Raw genomic sequence first — 15,552 nt, 5'->3', positions numbered from 1 at the left:
TAGAAATCTACATAAAATGTAGCTCCCTCAGCAAGGACCACAGCCCCCAGAGAAACTGCCATAACTTAACACAACTCCCTAAGTGAGAGAACTTTCCAGAATTTATAAAGGTGCCTGTATATAGAGGTCAGGAAGACTCCCTGGAGAAGGAAATGGCAATCCACACCAGTATCCTTGCCTGCAAAATCCCATAGACAGAGGAGATTGGCAGGCCACAGTCAGTGGGGTTGCAGAGAGTCTGACATGACTTAGCAACTAAAAAACAATTCAAAGGATGAATAAAATGTGGAAGAATTTTATAAACAATAAATCCTATTAATACTTGGCAGACTTGCCTCTCAAACTAGCTTGTACCAAAAGGCAGTCAAAGCCATACAGCAAGTATCACACATCTTCCTAGATCTATATTAGCTAAAATCCAAGGAAGAAAAATATGTTTCTATTAAAACAGATGTTTATAATTATGAAGCATATACTTGAATCTTTGAGATGACATGAGATTTTACAGAAACTGAGCTTGTGTCAGGCTGCTTGGCGTAAGTCCCCTGTTCTGAGGTCAAGTACTTCGGAGGAGACGTTGAGAAGCCCAGATCTGCTGGACCATGCAGTCACTCGGCCCTATTTTCTGCCCATCTTCTCGTCTTGCCTCCCTTCCACCACATGTGACCACCAAACTGGACATGCACGTTCTTGCTCCCACACCTTATCCCCTGGCCTCCTCCTCCCAGTTCCTGTCCCTCAAGGTCTAACTCCTATATCCCCTCTCCAGAAGACTTTCCATAATCTTCTCAAGTGGGGGCCCTCACACTATCTACACCTGTCTTATAGAGATTAACTCCCTACAGCCAATTGCATATGTATTTGCAGACTCACCTTGACCCCCTGGATCAGGCCACAGCCTCCAGTGTGCAAAACCCGGGTCTTCCTCAGCGTGAGCTTCCCCTGGTGCCCAGTTCAGGGCCGTGCTCCCTCTTTGTTCACACCTCCATGATACCATACGTCACACCACAGTCCTGTTCATTCACTCATTTATTAGACACACAGATCAAAACGACACGGTCCCTGCCCATCAGAAGCTCACAGGAACAGTCATTTCCAACAAGTTTGAGTCCTGTCTCCTCTGCTCAACCACCTCCAGTGCCAAGGAGCTCATGATCTAATAAGGCAGCTGCTTCTGCTGTTGGTTAGTTCTGACTGTTAAAAAAAAAAAAACAACTCTCTCATGCTCAACTGGAAGAACTGAGAAAATCCAAGTAAATGACAGGTAAATGTTGTGTTTTCCTACTCTCATTCATGGTGGATTGTTCCCTTGTGTGTTTTGTATTTGGGGATTATAAACTCATCTTTAATAGAATTTTATCTTTGTGGCTTGAAAGTGGTTTCTTCTCTGCTTTTATCAGGCAACCCTTGGGTATTACAAGTTTATGACCACTTTCAGTGTTAGTATCTGAGCTTAAGAGGTCCCATAACTGCAGAAAAAGATATGAACCTGAACCCCTAAAATCAGATGAGAGCAGTCCAGTGATGACAAATTTCTTTTTTCCCAATCCAAGCCGGAGAACTTTCCTTGATGTCTATTTGGGACCATGTGTATTTTTTCTAGAACATCATTTTGCTAATAGTAAAGCCTTTTTTGGGTCCCGAATTACAGGGGCCCCTTGATACTAACTCCCTCCTGACGGCAGGCTCTAACCTCAACTCCTGTCCCCACCAGCTCATGCCCCGTGGGGGCTGAGGTTGGCCATCTCACCCAACCTCCCTCCCCACCTCATGGCTAAAGAGTATCACCTCTCATTCGCCACTCTGGAATTTGATTTTCTCTTCCTTTTCGGACCCTGTGGATCCTTACTTACTCTCTTGCAAGCTCAGCTATATACTTAAAAAGATGTTTGTTATATTTTAACAAGCATTTCTGGGTGTTTTCCAATGGGACATTTCTCAGGTTACTTATCTGCTGTGTTACAGATATGGAAGTCAGATCAGAGGTCCTAAAAGGATCACCACCTACCTGGACATCCATCACCCACACTTGAACCTGTCCTCTGTATCATGCAGTGGGAAAGGGCTCGGCAACCCTGGGCCCTGGCTGCATCTCTCACTATCTCCACGACTGTGAATAAAATACCATACCTCTCAGAGTCTCATTTTCCTCATCTATGAAACTGAAACATCAGTACCTGCCTCATAGGTTTCTAGTAAGCAACAGAAGACAGATGTATTAGAAGACACTGCCAAGTGTGACTCTAGCTACAAACACTGGTTATTGTCCTAGCTGTTCAGATGAAGCTGGGTTCAGAAGCCTTTTCTTCCTTGCAGCTTCCACCTCTGACTGGAGGAGATCTGTCCCTCTTCTGCCTCCTCACTGCTCTTGGGCTGATCCTCACAGGTATTTCATAAGCTGCTTAGATCAGAGTTATGGGTAAACACGTCAGTCACCCCACTAGGCTGTGAGCTTCTCACAGGGAGGAGATTTGATCTGCCTCATGCCTGCGTCCACAGTTCCCAGCCTGGGCCTGGCACAGAGTGTGGCATAAGTCTGCTCCTGGAGCGCTCAGTCTAAGAGCAGACCGACACACAGACAGTGACGCTGTGTGGCAGAGGGATGGACTAGGGCTGTGGAAGCTCAAAGAGGCCATGATCCAGCCAAGGGACAGGGCTGGGGTGGGGGCTCATTCAGAGTCATCAGAGCCTTCAAGAAGGCTTAGGAGGAGGAGCAGGAGCTATCCAGGCAGAACAAGAGAGGAGTTTAAGTTAGAGTGATTGGCACGTACAAAGGCTCAGAACAGTCAAGACAGGAAGAGCCATCTAGGGGAATGAAAGGTGGCTCAGGGTGCCTGAAGCACAGGATGCGCCGGGGGAGATGACGGGAGGCAGTCAAGGGCTAAAGGAGGGACGGCTGCCACCAACCTGCAGCATGGCCTTGAGCAAAGCCCCAACTGGCACCTTTGTCAGAGTGGGGTGCGGGAACAGTGGGGACTGTCGCTCACCTTGATGGCCTCCATGACAGGCTCATACAGATCCGGGAAGCCGGGAAACCGGAACACCATGCAGTGCACCAGCTCCGCCAACTGCTCCAGGCAGCTGGTCCCCGAGTTGGAGTCCTCCTTGACCAGAGACGCCACCATCGGGGGGATGTGAGGGAGGAGCTGGAGAGCAGAGGAGGGTCAGTCAGCACCAGATTCCCCGCCTGAGTTGTGGGGTGGAAATCAATGCTGGAAGCACCCGGAGCTTCTTCAAAGCAGGGAGCTGTGCCCACCTGACCACTGTGCCCCTCACCTGCCTGGGGCTCTAAGCTCTGCAGGCAGCTGACTCTTTACAACACAAATAAAGAGTCTGCCTCACTCTCTTCATCTGTTTAATGGGAAAACAGTTCCCTGCTCACAGCTGAGGGCAGGCCTGAGCCCCAGCTATCGAGTATCAGCCAACCGATCTGCCTGAAGAGCCTGAAGGGCAGAGTGACCCGCGCTACTCTGTCACCCAGGAGTGATGCTGGGGCCACAGTGTGGTCAGCTTGTGGCAGCCCTGACAGAGATGAGTGGCAGCAAATGTTTAACGTGGAAAGCACTTCCTCCCACGGTGACATGTGGCGATTACTCTCCCCATCCTACAGATGAAGACATTAAATGAGACAGCTTATGTAATTTGGCAAGGACTTCACCATTGCTGTCTGAGCCAGGTCTGTATGAACCCAAAGCCCATTTTTTTTTCCTCTGTGCTATAGTGTTAACTTTCAAACCTACAGGGAAGCCACACCATAATGTACCAAGGATGGAAGAGTCAGGGCACAGAAACTGGAAGCAGGGGAGCCCAGGAGAAGGATGAGGGCGGGGGGGAAATATATATATATATATATATATATATATATATCAAGTCCCTTGCACGTAACAGGCTATGACAAATGTGACCTCATCTAACCCTGTTCCACCAGCCTAAGGGTTTACCCCCAACCCACGCTCTGAGAGCTAAGTGTCTGGCCCAAGGTCACCACATCTGATCAATGGCAGAGCTGAGACTCAACCCCATGCAACCCCAATCCCTGGTTCGGTGCTCTTCCCACTGCACAAGTCAGGAAGCATTTTTCAGCACTGATCAAGGGCCACAAGAATCCCGGGCCCCTTCTGCAGGGCTGCAGGCTGCTCTTCCCAAGGGAGGGCCCAGAAGGCAGCAGAAAGGGCCCGGAGCTGAGGCCAGGCCTCCTGGGTGCTGATGGACAGCAGGGTTTAGACTGGACTCCTGATGGACTCCTGACCTACACTGGGTCAGACCAACTCAGTGAAACCAACTCAGCTGGAATCTTCCCTGTACCACTCACCAGCAGTGTGCCTGCAACATGCCATCTAATCTCCCTAATCTGCAGTTTCTTCAGTTGAAAAATGGAGAAAATGACAAAAACCTGTCTTGGGGCTACTCTGGGAGTAAAATGAATGAACATGTGTAATGTCTTTAGCACTGTGCCTGCCACACAGCTGGCACCCAAGAAACACTGCTGCCGTTCATTCTAGGCCGGTACTCAGGGCCCAGGGGGAGCGTCACATGCATTCTCTGACCTCAGTTTTCTATCTGTAAAATTGGATCTCAAGTCTCTTCCAGTGCTAACATCCAGGACTGGGAGGTCTTAGCCTTCAAGCTCCAACCCCTTAAGCCCCAACAGAGACAACACGTCTGGCCTCTAGCCAGACCACTGGGGGATGCAGGGCCACCCACCCATCCTCAGGGCAACATGCAGGTGTCCTTACCAGGTGGAAGGCCTCATGGGAGTGCTGGAAGGTCAGGAGCATGTACTTGAGGACGGACAAGGCGGCGCCCCGGACAATGGGATACAGAAGCTTGGAGAAAACCTGGAAAAAAAAACCTGGTCAGGAGTGCCACAGACCTGGGCCACCCAGGGCCAAGTGTAGCCACAGGCCTGAAAGGGGGCCAGAGACACCGGAGTCAAAGCAGCAGACCCATGAGGGAGCCAGAACACAGAGGTGCTCACAGACTTGGGTGGATGGACAGCTGGTGAAATGGACAGCAAGACGGTCAGATATCTGATGGATGGATGCACCAAAAGTGACAGATGCACACACTTGAATGAAGAGTCAGAGGAATGAATGGGGGAAACCTGAGGCCCAGAGGAAAGCAGTGAATTGTCCCAGGTCACAGTGAGCTTGGGTGGGAGCCTCAGTGCTCTGCCTCCCAGACCTGCACTGCCCCTGGCAAGAGACTAGCGGGAAAGGCCAGAGGCCAGGGCTAGGACAGGGGCCCACCAACCTTCTCAATTTTGGCGAGTGAAACCTCGATCAAGATGCTGAACTTCTTAACAGCGGCCAGACCCTTCAGCAGTGCAATGATCCACTTGTCAATATTCTTCCCCAGGGGCCAGGACACCCAGTCGATCATCCTGGTGAGGGGAGTGACAGCGACACAAGGACCGGGGAGTCCCAAATGCCTGGGAGCGGGCAGCCCAGGGACCAGCCATACTGACCTGAGATCCCCCCACACTGACTCACACCTACACAGGGCAGCCCTGGGATCTGGGGGATGAACAGGACACCCTGGGGACTATAAACAAGCCAAGCACAGGCACCCGGCAGAGACTGGGGCTCCCAGCCCAGCAGGAGGGAAGCCAGGCCCTCTCAACGCCCCAAACCTCCCCCCACACACACTGCGCTGCAGTAGCAGAGCAGGGCTTTCAGCTACCTCTGCCTGGACTGTGGGGCCCAACGGCAGGAGAAGTACTGCCCCGAGGCCAGAAGCTCTGGCTCCAGCAAACCTTCGTTCGTGACCTGGAGCAAGTCACTTACTCTCTTTAGCCTCAGTTTCTTCCTCTGTCAAATAGAGACGACACCTACCTCACAGGGTTGTTGTATGGATTAAGAGATAACAATGGCTAACCGATAACATTTATTCATTCCGCAACAGGCACTGCTCTGCCTTACATGTATTAACCCCTGTGACCCCCCCACAAGATAACACCTGCATGCACAGACCATGAAGCTGCCACACAGTAGGTACTTGGGAAAAAAAGCACTAATATCATTATTTTTATGCTTGGTAGCTCCTGCTACAAAGAAGTAGTAAATATGGTAGTAACAGCTACCACGGCACTATTCTAGGCACCATGTAACATCTCATCTTACCTAATTCAACCCTCACAACAACCCTGTAAGATGGGCCCAATTATACTACAAATTACACATGAGGATGCTGAGGCAGAGAGGGATTGAGTAACTTGCCCAGAATCACACAAGCAAGAAGTGGAAGAGCCAAGACTTGAACTCAGGCAGTTTACTTCTAGAGCCCACTCTCTCACCCACTAAAGACAAGGAATCCAGGAAGGCCCAATGGAGGAGACAGTGGATCTGCACACAGGAATGGAAAGAATGGTAGGGGAGGGGGGATGCCAGGCGGATGGAGTCTGCAGAGCCAAAGGCCTGCAGGCAGGAGGGTAGGTGTCATATTCTGAGGTCACTGGCCAGGCAGGTGTGGCTAGATCACAGGTGTGATGATGTTCACATGAGGTGGGGGATGTGCAAGAGCTCTGTGAGCTGAAAAGTACCCAAACTCTGTTTACCATACTTGCCAAACTCAGAAAGCACTTCATAAAGTACTTTTTATCTCCTATCATTGACCCCATGGGAGCCTGACAACTTCTTATACTACCTCTGCTATTACAGATGGGACAACTGAAGCTCAGAGATTCCGCTGACTGGTCTAGGGGCACAGAGTTGGTAGACAGCCTGAGAGCATCACTAGAGCAAAGCTCTCTGTGTGTCTCCCACATCCAGCCCTGGGCCAGGCACAGGAAGGGCTCAAAGGATGGATGGACTGAACAAGCATGAGGGCCTGGGCCCTCTGACACTAAATCTAACCCAGCAATCCCACCCAGTGGAAGGGGCTTTTGGGACACAGAGAGAGACCTGACCACCACTTGTCTCTCAGCCCACCTGCTGATGGCGGTCAGCATCTGGGAGTCCGTCACACTGTCATCATTGCTGAGGTTCCGGACGACACCATCCATGAGCTCCAACGGGAGGTGTTGGACCACACTGGCGAGGGCGCTAGACGGTGGCTCCTCCTCTGGAACAGGGGCCGGGGCTGAGCTTTGAGGACAAATGGGCCCCACCCCTCCCCTAGCACCCCATGTCCTTCATGCTGCCAAGGAACTAGGGGCCCTCTGCAAAGAGCACACTGGGGCCACCTCCTCGCCTCCTACAGCATCCCAGCCTCTATCTCACCTTAGTTCATTCACTCAACAGACCTTCACTGGCACTGCTCTGGCCCTGAGCTGAGCAAAGAAAAAAGTACTAACCCCTAACTACGCCTGTATAGGCAAGGCCCTTAGATAGTAACAGTGGAGCTGGAAAGAACAGGAAGGAGGGCAATGTAACTTGAGGGGAGGAAGGACATTCCAGGTGAACCGAATAGACATTAAAAAAAAAAAAATTAGTCATCAAAATTTGTTGTCCAATTGTATGAAAGACCTAGGTCCTTACACACCCAGCCTTGGTTCCTCCAAGCCAGGTGCATTCCCTTCCTTTCCCATGAACAACCCTATAATCAGGGAAGGCACAAATTTTATTTTAGCCATTTAAACTACAGTCCAATTTCCACAGCTGTCAACAGGGCCAAGATTTACAATTCACAGTTGACAGGTACAGGCTCCATCATGTCTCTGGATCTACCCCTCTGCCTGCCCTGAGCACCCTACTGCTGCCTGGCGCTGCCCAGCTCTCAAGGCCAGCCTCAAAAATTATCACTTGGAAACTCACCTGACCCACAGAGCATGATGACCATCCCCGCTTCCCGTTGACTCACTCATCCCCCTCCCCCAACTCCTCCTGGCCCTCTAGAGGAGTGGACCACAGGATCTGAGCCCCCACCTCCACCCGCAGGAGCTCAGGAGGGGCCTGCTAAGTAAAGGCACATCCCCCCACACACCCCTGTGCACTAGCGTGCATACACCACACCACCAAGCGGGCGCGCCACGCAGAAGACTGCACGCACGGGCCCCACTGCGGCCCCAGGGCACACGCACCTGTGCAGGAGATAACGGCGAACAGCTCCTTGAGGCAGGGCAGGATGGCGGCGGGCTGCGCGCGCCACAGCTGCGCCAGGAGCCCGCTCACCTGCTGGGCCTGCTCCAGGAACTCCACGGCGCCCTCCTCGCCCTCGGCCGGGCAGCGAAAGCGGCCGAGGCAGCGCACAAGCTGCTGGCAGAAGAGCAGGCGGTGAGGGCCGTCGGGGACGCAGCGCGGGTGCCGTGCCAGCAGCCGCGCCACCTGCGCGCAGACCGCGGGGCCCGGGCGCTCGCACACCGTGCGCAGCACCTCGCGCCGCAGCAGCGCGAACACCTCGTCGGCCCCGGGCCCCTCGGGCAGCAGTTGCAGACAGAGCTGCACGCAGGCCAGCGCGCGGGCGCTCGGCGGCCCGGCGCCTCCCTGGAGGAGGCGCAGCACGCGGCGCGCGCTGAAAAACTCGGCGAAGACCTCCGGGTGGTGGCGGCCGGCCACGTGCAGCAGCTGGCAGCCCACGCGGCGGGGCAGCTCGTCGGCGCCGCTCACGTAGAGGCGCGTACCCAGCGCCAGCAGCGCCAGGCACTGCTCGCGCTCCAGCGGCTGCCGCGCCGCCTCCAGCACGCGCCGCACGAGCCCTTGCTTCACGCTCGCCGGGTATGATGATGTCACCACGGCCTCCAGGATCTTGTCCATGGTGACCAGGCTGTGGGGGACAGGGAGCAGGGTCACAATCTGCCCGACAGGACCGAGCTCCACGCCCCCCTCCTCCCCCCGTCACGTGGTCTCCTGCGTGCTGAGACTTGGGGGCGAGCAGCTCAACCTTTCTGGACCCCAGGTCCCCATCCGTGTAATGGGGCAACGATGCGTTCGTCCCTGGGAGGTATCCTAATGAGGTAAAAGCACAATGCCTGGCACATAAATAAGCCCCAGTGGATTGTAATTATTGCTGATGCATCTCACAAAGGCAACATCTGAGTCTTCCCGTTTGCTCCGCCCCTTTGCCTCTCCCCTACCCATTCCCACCTCCACCCCGGGGCCTTCCTGACCACCTAGTCCATTCTTGGCAAGGCAGGTAAGAGCTGGATCTAGAAGCTGCTGTCCAGAGCCCTGACCAAGTCATGTCCTGCGGGAAGATGAGCTGTGCGCACACACAAATCACTCCTCCAGGAAGGGAGGGCTGACAGGGCTTCCAGAGATCCCTGCACACTTTATTCTGCCCCCAGTCAGCTTCTTGCTCTTTCTCAAATGACCTACCCTTTTCCTCTTTGTGTTCACCGTGCCTTTCGCCTTCACCGTGCCTTTCACCCGAAACATCCTATCTCCCAAGACCTCCACCATGAACACATATTCATACAACCAGGCAAAGTCCTGTTTTTCCTCTAAAGCCCACTTAAAACACCCAGACCTTAATTAGAACTCCCTGGACCTCCAGGCTTGAATTCACCCCTCAACTGGATTTCTCCATTGGTCACCTCCATTGGCCACTTCGTCCACTGTAGCTGGGATCACACAGTGCCGGGTTGTACGGATTCGAATCTCCTCCACCAAGGCAGAGCACCTTGTCTCTGTGCTCAGCCCTGCACAGTGGGGGCCTGTCACCTCCCGAGCCTCAGCCTACATCAGCCCCTCACTTTGGGCTCACTGTATCCTCCCTGCCACTGGGCGCTTGCACTTGCTTGTCCCCTCCCTGGTTGGCTAACACTACAAACCTCAGCTCCAACTTCTTCCTCACAGAGGGCCTGCCTGACGTCCTTGTATGGGTCAAACACCCCTGTTTAACAGTTTCACAGCATCCTATCCTCCTATAGAGTACTAATCATGATTTCTTGGTTGGGGTCATCCTCCTGCACTATATTAATATATAAGTTCCTGAGGGCAGGAACCAAGTCAGATTTTGTTCACCATAGTATCCCCAGTACCTAGCACAGTGCCTGGCACACAGTAGGGATCTGCTGAATGAGCAGATGCAGTGTGTGTTGAGAGTTATTCCTTATTCCTCTGAGCCAAATCTCTGCCCTTCTCCATTTGAGCTGTTTTCTGGAAGACTTCATCCTAAACTGACCCACTTTGATTCCTGACTCTCATGCTGGTTCCCACAGGTTCAGGTCCTAAAAGGCAGGATCATTTCTTTGCTTCTTTTGTTTAATCCCATACTGGGCAGGACCCAGTATAAGGGTCAGTATATGGTAATTGTTTAATTAAACTTATTGGATCAGTAAAAACTACTCTCTTAAGACCTGGAGTAGGTGTGAAGACACGCCAGAAATTTCATAGATGATGGGCCAGAAACTTTTATTCAAAACCACAGATACTGTGGGACCCCCAACTATGTGCCAGGCCCTATGGAGACACTCCCTTCTCTGTCCTAGCTCTCCACTGAGACCAAACCTCCATTACTACAAGTGTTACAATGTAATGGACTCATTTCTCTCTCTCTCTCTCACCAGACTGTGAGGTCCTCCAGGTAGGGACCAGTCACTGCAGAGTAGGTGCCCCTGAGGAGTTTACTGTGGTTAGAGGGTGTAGCTAGGGCACAGATAGCAGTTCCTGAATGCTGGCCTCGCTGCTTCAGAATCACCTGAGCATTTAATACAAGTTCATATCCCCCAAGTCTGGAATGGTGTTAGACTCTATTCTTTGAGAGTCATCCGGGATCCATTCTGCTTACCATCCAGAATGATAGAGGCTCTCTGAGCCTCTATTTCCACCCTGTAGGGCTGTTGTGAAGACAAATATAAAGGCCTTAGCATGGTGCTGGGCACAAGAAAGTGCTCAAAAAGTGTCAATGCTTTTTGCTTTAGAAGCAAAGTCCTCGCCCTTAGGAGATTCCAGTCCGGTGGTGGAGATAGATGCATTGGTGGAGTGTCAATGTAAGTAAGGCGTGCTCTCAAAAGGCCTTTAAAAGTGTCTTTAAAAATGAATCTGCATTCAGCCCTGGTCCTCTCCTTCCTGGGCAGTCCCTTGCAGACCATCCCTCAAACCCCTACCCTCCAGACTAGTGGACTTAATACTTTCAACCCAAAATGCAGAGAAACCCTGGTGTTCAGGCAACCAAGGAGAAATTCTAATCAATGAGATATTAACATCATGTGTGGAGGAAAAAGACCTGGGGCAGGCATAAATAGAGTTCTGGCGCTAAGGAAGGCTCTGGAAGTAGAAAGAAAATCAAATTAGGAACGAGGAGTCCTGCATTCAAGTGTGACCTGGAATAAATCCCATTTAGTCCTGCAACTCATTGTGTGACCTTGACCACATAATAGCATGAGCCTCTTTTCTGTAAAATGGGGATAAAAAGCGAGGGATCAGAGGCTGGCAATTTCCTACTGTTCTACTTGATACCTGCCTCATAATACATGATACATGCCTGGCAGCCGGGAGCTTGGTCAGTGGAGCCATTCTACGAGGGTGTGATCTCCAAGGCCAGCTGTGCAGCCTCTGTGCAGTCTGTGGCCTGACCACTCTGGCAAGCTCTGCCTGTCCGCCCCCACTCCCACACAGGCACTCTGAGGTCAGCTGTCACCATGGTCACCAACGAACCCACTCAGGAATATCTTGGATGCATTCATGCAACGGGGTTTTTAGAGGCATGGACCTCACCTGACCCATCCCAGGCCACAGAAGGGAGGTAGAATAATGCCTGCTCTCCCCACGGCACGGGTGGGGAAGCTGAGAACCAACAAGGGACAAAGACGCACCTTGGCAGGGTGGGATTAGAACCTGCACTCGGCCGCCCTTGGGGAGGAGGAAGCAGACTGCCAGTGCTCCTCGGTGTGTGGGGGGGCCACGGGGAGGGTGGGGAACTACCTTCCTTCTAGGCTCTGGAGGAGGACACACCCTGTCAACGCTGGCTCTGACCCTAGAGGCACCTGCCCCATGCCAAATGCAGCAGCAAACAGCAGCTGTGCCCTCCCCCAGAAAAGCCTGAGTCAGAGTAGAAGACTCGGGTTCTCTGCCTTAGAATCACCAGGTGACCCTGGGTGAGTCCCTCCTGAGACTCCTCAGCCTTCTCATCTGGAAATGGGGACCATTCTGAGCCTACCGCTGATGAGGCTGAGAGGGCAGGGAGTTCCCTGGTTGGCTAGTGGTTAGGATTCGGCGCTTTCACTGCCATGGCCTCGGTTCAGCCCCTGGTCAGGGAAATGAGATCCCTCAAGTCACAAGGCACATCAAGGGCTAGGTACAGTGTTAGCCACTCAGTCGTGTCCAACTCTTTGTGACCTCATGGACTGTAGCCTGCCAGGCTTCTCCATCCATGGAATTCTCCAGGCAAGAGTGGGTTGCCATTTCCTTCTCCAAGGGATCTTCCCAACCCAGGGATCAAGCCTGGGTCTCCTGCATTGCAGGCAGACTCTTTTACCATCTGAGCCACTAGGGAAGCCCCAAGGGCTGGATAATAGATAAGAAAAAATAAGAGTCTATTCTTGGGACATCTACACTGAGAAGCAAAACTGATACTGTCTGGAGACAAAGGAGACACATACTCCTGATCCAGCTGATTCTGGAAGGAATTTCATCCATTAACCCTCACTGCCAACTCATCATTTCCATTCTTTCTCCTGAGCTCCAGCCCCGCCCAATATCAGCTTCTTTTTACCTCTTGCCTGGACTAGTGCAGTAGCCTCTTAACCAATCCCCGTTTTCCCTTCCCCAATCCAACCTCCACTAGAGGCATGTGTCCTGTAGGAGTACAGAGTCCAGGTTTCAGATCTAGTCCAGCTACTACCCCCATTGTGGCCACAACCATCAAGGCTGGTGTTTTTCCACCTCTTGGAGTCTATGAAGCCCCAAATGGAAGATGACCACCTGCTCACTCCTTAGCCTTTCCCAGCCAGTGCTGCGGCTCCTCCCCACACCCTTGGCTTGTATGGGCAGCCTGGGAGTCCCAGCAACATCCAGCCTGCTCCAGGAAGTGGGAAAGCACATGAGAAGAAAATCATGACCCCTCCCCTGGAAAGCCCAGGTCCCTTTAACTGTCCTTCTTAAGTGACCCTCTGCCTTTCCACGGTGTATTGACAGTCTCTGTTCCTGCATGATAGAGACTGAATGTACCCACTGTCCATCACTCATCAACCCCAAAGCACCCTGTGTGTGTGCCTCTGTGCACAATGCCCTGCCTCACTCTCTCCCCGGGCCCCAGCTCAGACTTCCCCATCCCTCCCCGGTCTCTCCCACTCACCCTGCAAATGTCGGCAAAGCAACCTCATTAGATAATAAACTCCATCCTGCCATGTCCCTGCTTAGAACCCTCAAGGCTTCCCCAATCCCTTCAAGGTAAAGTCCAAACTCCTGAGCCTGTCTTTCAAGTCTTTTCTGTGACACTAAGCTAATATGGGGCAGGGTTAGAGATGAACTTGACAAACTCCATTTGGTGGTGGTGAGTCTACAGGAATTTGGGCAGTGGGCTTTTTCCTGCTCAACACTTTGGGGATGTTTTCTCTGCTGGGAAAGAGAAAACATCCTCTTTTTCTCTCCCGGCAAATTCTGACTCATTTTTCAATACCCGGGTCACATGACCCCTCCTCTGGGAAGCCTTTCCAAATCCCCCTGCAACTCAAGTCTCTGGGCTTTGGCCTCCCAAGGCCGTCTTCATTCTCTCATCCTTCAGCAGTGGAACCAGATTGATTTTATATCCATCTCCCCCACCAGGTGGGGATCTCTTTGGGGAGGAAGTAGGTCCAATTCCCCTGTCTGTGCCCAGTGTCCAGCACAGGACCGGGCACAGAGGTGAAGGAGTGCCAAGTGACCGAGAGACATGACAGCAAGATGAGATAAAACCAAGGATGTCGCTAGAAAAGCTCCTTCCAGGGACAGGCCTGACCCTCGGTCCATTCACCGCCCCCTGGTCAGGTCCAGTCGTGCATATCCACAACCCTGAGAATCTGAAAACCTCAGCCAAGAGAGCCCCTACAGAGGTCACTGGATGGGCCATTCTAGAAATGACTCCAACAACCAGAGCTGAAGAAAAAGAAAACAAACAAAGAAGACTGTTCCTGGTTAACTCTCAGGTAGAAAGCTCACAGAATCTCCTGGGACACGGAAGGGTGCTTCAAGGTCTCACTCAATCTCTTCAGATGCCGGAGCACAGCAACCCACCCCCCCTACCCACCCCCACCCCCGGCCCAGCAGCCCAGCACTGAGAAGCGCATTTCCTTTCCTCTTTGACCCTCAGACCCAGTCTCCCTCCTTTGGCTCCCCTGGGTGCTGGAGCTGCCTGTGGGAGGGGAGACGGGAGCACCAGGCTGTCCTTCCTGACACCCAGAAGCTCTCCATCCCTGGTCCCTCAGGCCTCTGGACAGCAGCATTCCTCTCTGGATTTTTTTAACTGAACTTCTATGCAAGGCAGCCCTGGGAAGGATTCCCTTGTCATACTACCGGGAGACCTTCATTTGGGCCACCAAACTGTCACCCCAAAAGAAAGGAGGGGAAAAAATGAGGTGGGGAGAGGTTATCAGTAAAAACCACCTACGATTTTACTGAAGGGGAACTGAGGAAGAGAAGGGAAGGAGGTGGGATATATTCCCTTCTCAGAAACACATAAGCAATGGGGGCCACCCCTCACACACTTCTGGTGGCCGCGCCCCCATCCCCACCCCACCCCAGGCTTTCTGGAAGGGCGGGCACCAGGCTGACATATCCGGGGTCTCCCGTGCGCAAGGCTTCTTGTAGCTGGAGTACGCCCTGGCCGAGAATGCAGAGAATAGCAGAGCCCATTCCAAGCGCAGGTGGCCTCTCGGGCGCCCCCAGTTTGTAACCCACCTCGGCCCCACCCCACCCCCTCCAGTTATACCACTGCACCTGCTCCCAGCCCAGACTGGGTCTGCGGATCCCACGAAAGGCCGGTGAGCTTCATGATATATTGGGCGCCGGTGCCCTCAACCCTGAGGGGGGCGGGGGCAGGGGCGGGGTCTCTATGTACACAATTGATGAAGGAGATGGAGGCCCAGAGAGGGGTAGCTACTCGCCCAAGGTCACACAGCCAGGCCCACTATGCACCCAGACCTCCCGCCTCCCAGCCCCGGATTCTCAGAGCCCCACGCGCGTGTCCGGGCTCTCGAACCATCAAAAGGATGGTTCAGACACTCCCTCCCCCAACCCTCATACACGCCCCAGTCCCCTTACCTTCGGAAGCCTGGTGGCCCCGGCCTCAGGAGTCAGCTCCTAAGGAGGGGAGCTCTGGCCGGGAAGGAGCCAGGCTGGGCCAGACGAGGTCAGGGCGGGTCCTTGGCTTCCCCCGGAGTGGGGACGCCCTCCGCCAAGTCCCAGACAGCAGGGATGCTGCTTCCACTGCAAAGCCCAACCTCTCCACCCGGCCCTGCACAAGTCTGTAACTGGGGAGCTCGACTCAGCGGCGTAGCCACAGGGCTGCGGGGCGAAGTTGGGGGGAGGGGCGAGGTGCGGGAAAAGGGGCGGAGCCCAGCGGGGGCCACCCTGCGAACCGCCACTCACGCTGCGTCCCCTTTAAGGCCAGCCGGCCTGAGCTCTGGTGGGGGCGGGGCGGGAGCGGGCCGGCTAACTGCAATGCCTCCCGGGAGATGAAGTTCGACGCCCGAAA

At 53.4% G+C, this 15,552-nt stretch overlaps 1 protein-coding gene across 1 annotated transcript in view; it reads right to left on the bottom strand.

Moving 5' to 3' along the window:
- The window catches only part of USP35 (ubiquitin specific peptidase 35), a 64,348-nt gene extending 48,871 nt beyond the window's left edge, over positions 1–15,477 (bottom strand). The window contains exons 1-6 of the mRNA XM_027531771.1: positions 15,120–15,477; positions 8,021–8,703; positions 6,930–7,062; positions 5,254–5,383; positions 4,737–4,838; positions 2,988–3,146 (exon numbers count right to left, since the gene is read on the bottom strand). Coding sequence (XP_027387572.1) covers positions 2,988–3,146; positions 4,737–4,838; positions 5,254–5,383; positions 6,930–7,062; positions 8,021–8,693 — 1,197 coding nt within the window. The 5' untranslated portion in view covers positions 8,694–8,703; positions 15,120–15,477. The remainder of the gene's footprint in view (positions 1–2,987; positions 3,147–4,736; positions 4,839–5,253; positions 5,384–6,929; positions 7,063–8,020; positions 8,704–15,119) is intronic.
- Positions 15,478–15,552: the final 75 nt, after the last annotated feature.

Source organism: Bos indicus x Bos taurus, chromosome 29 (assembly GCF_003369695.1).
Source record: "Bos indicus x Bos taurus breed Angus x Brahman F1 hybrid chromosome 29, Bos_hybrid_MaternalHap_v2.0, whole genome shotgun sequence".
Lineage (NCBI taxonomy): Eukaryota > Metazoa > Chordata > Mammalia > Artiodactyla > Bovidae > Bos > Bos indicus x Bos taurus.
The sequence above is the reverse complement of the archived record's forward strand: the minus strand, read 5'-3'. Positions and strand labels throughout refer to the sequence as shown.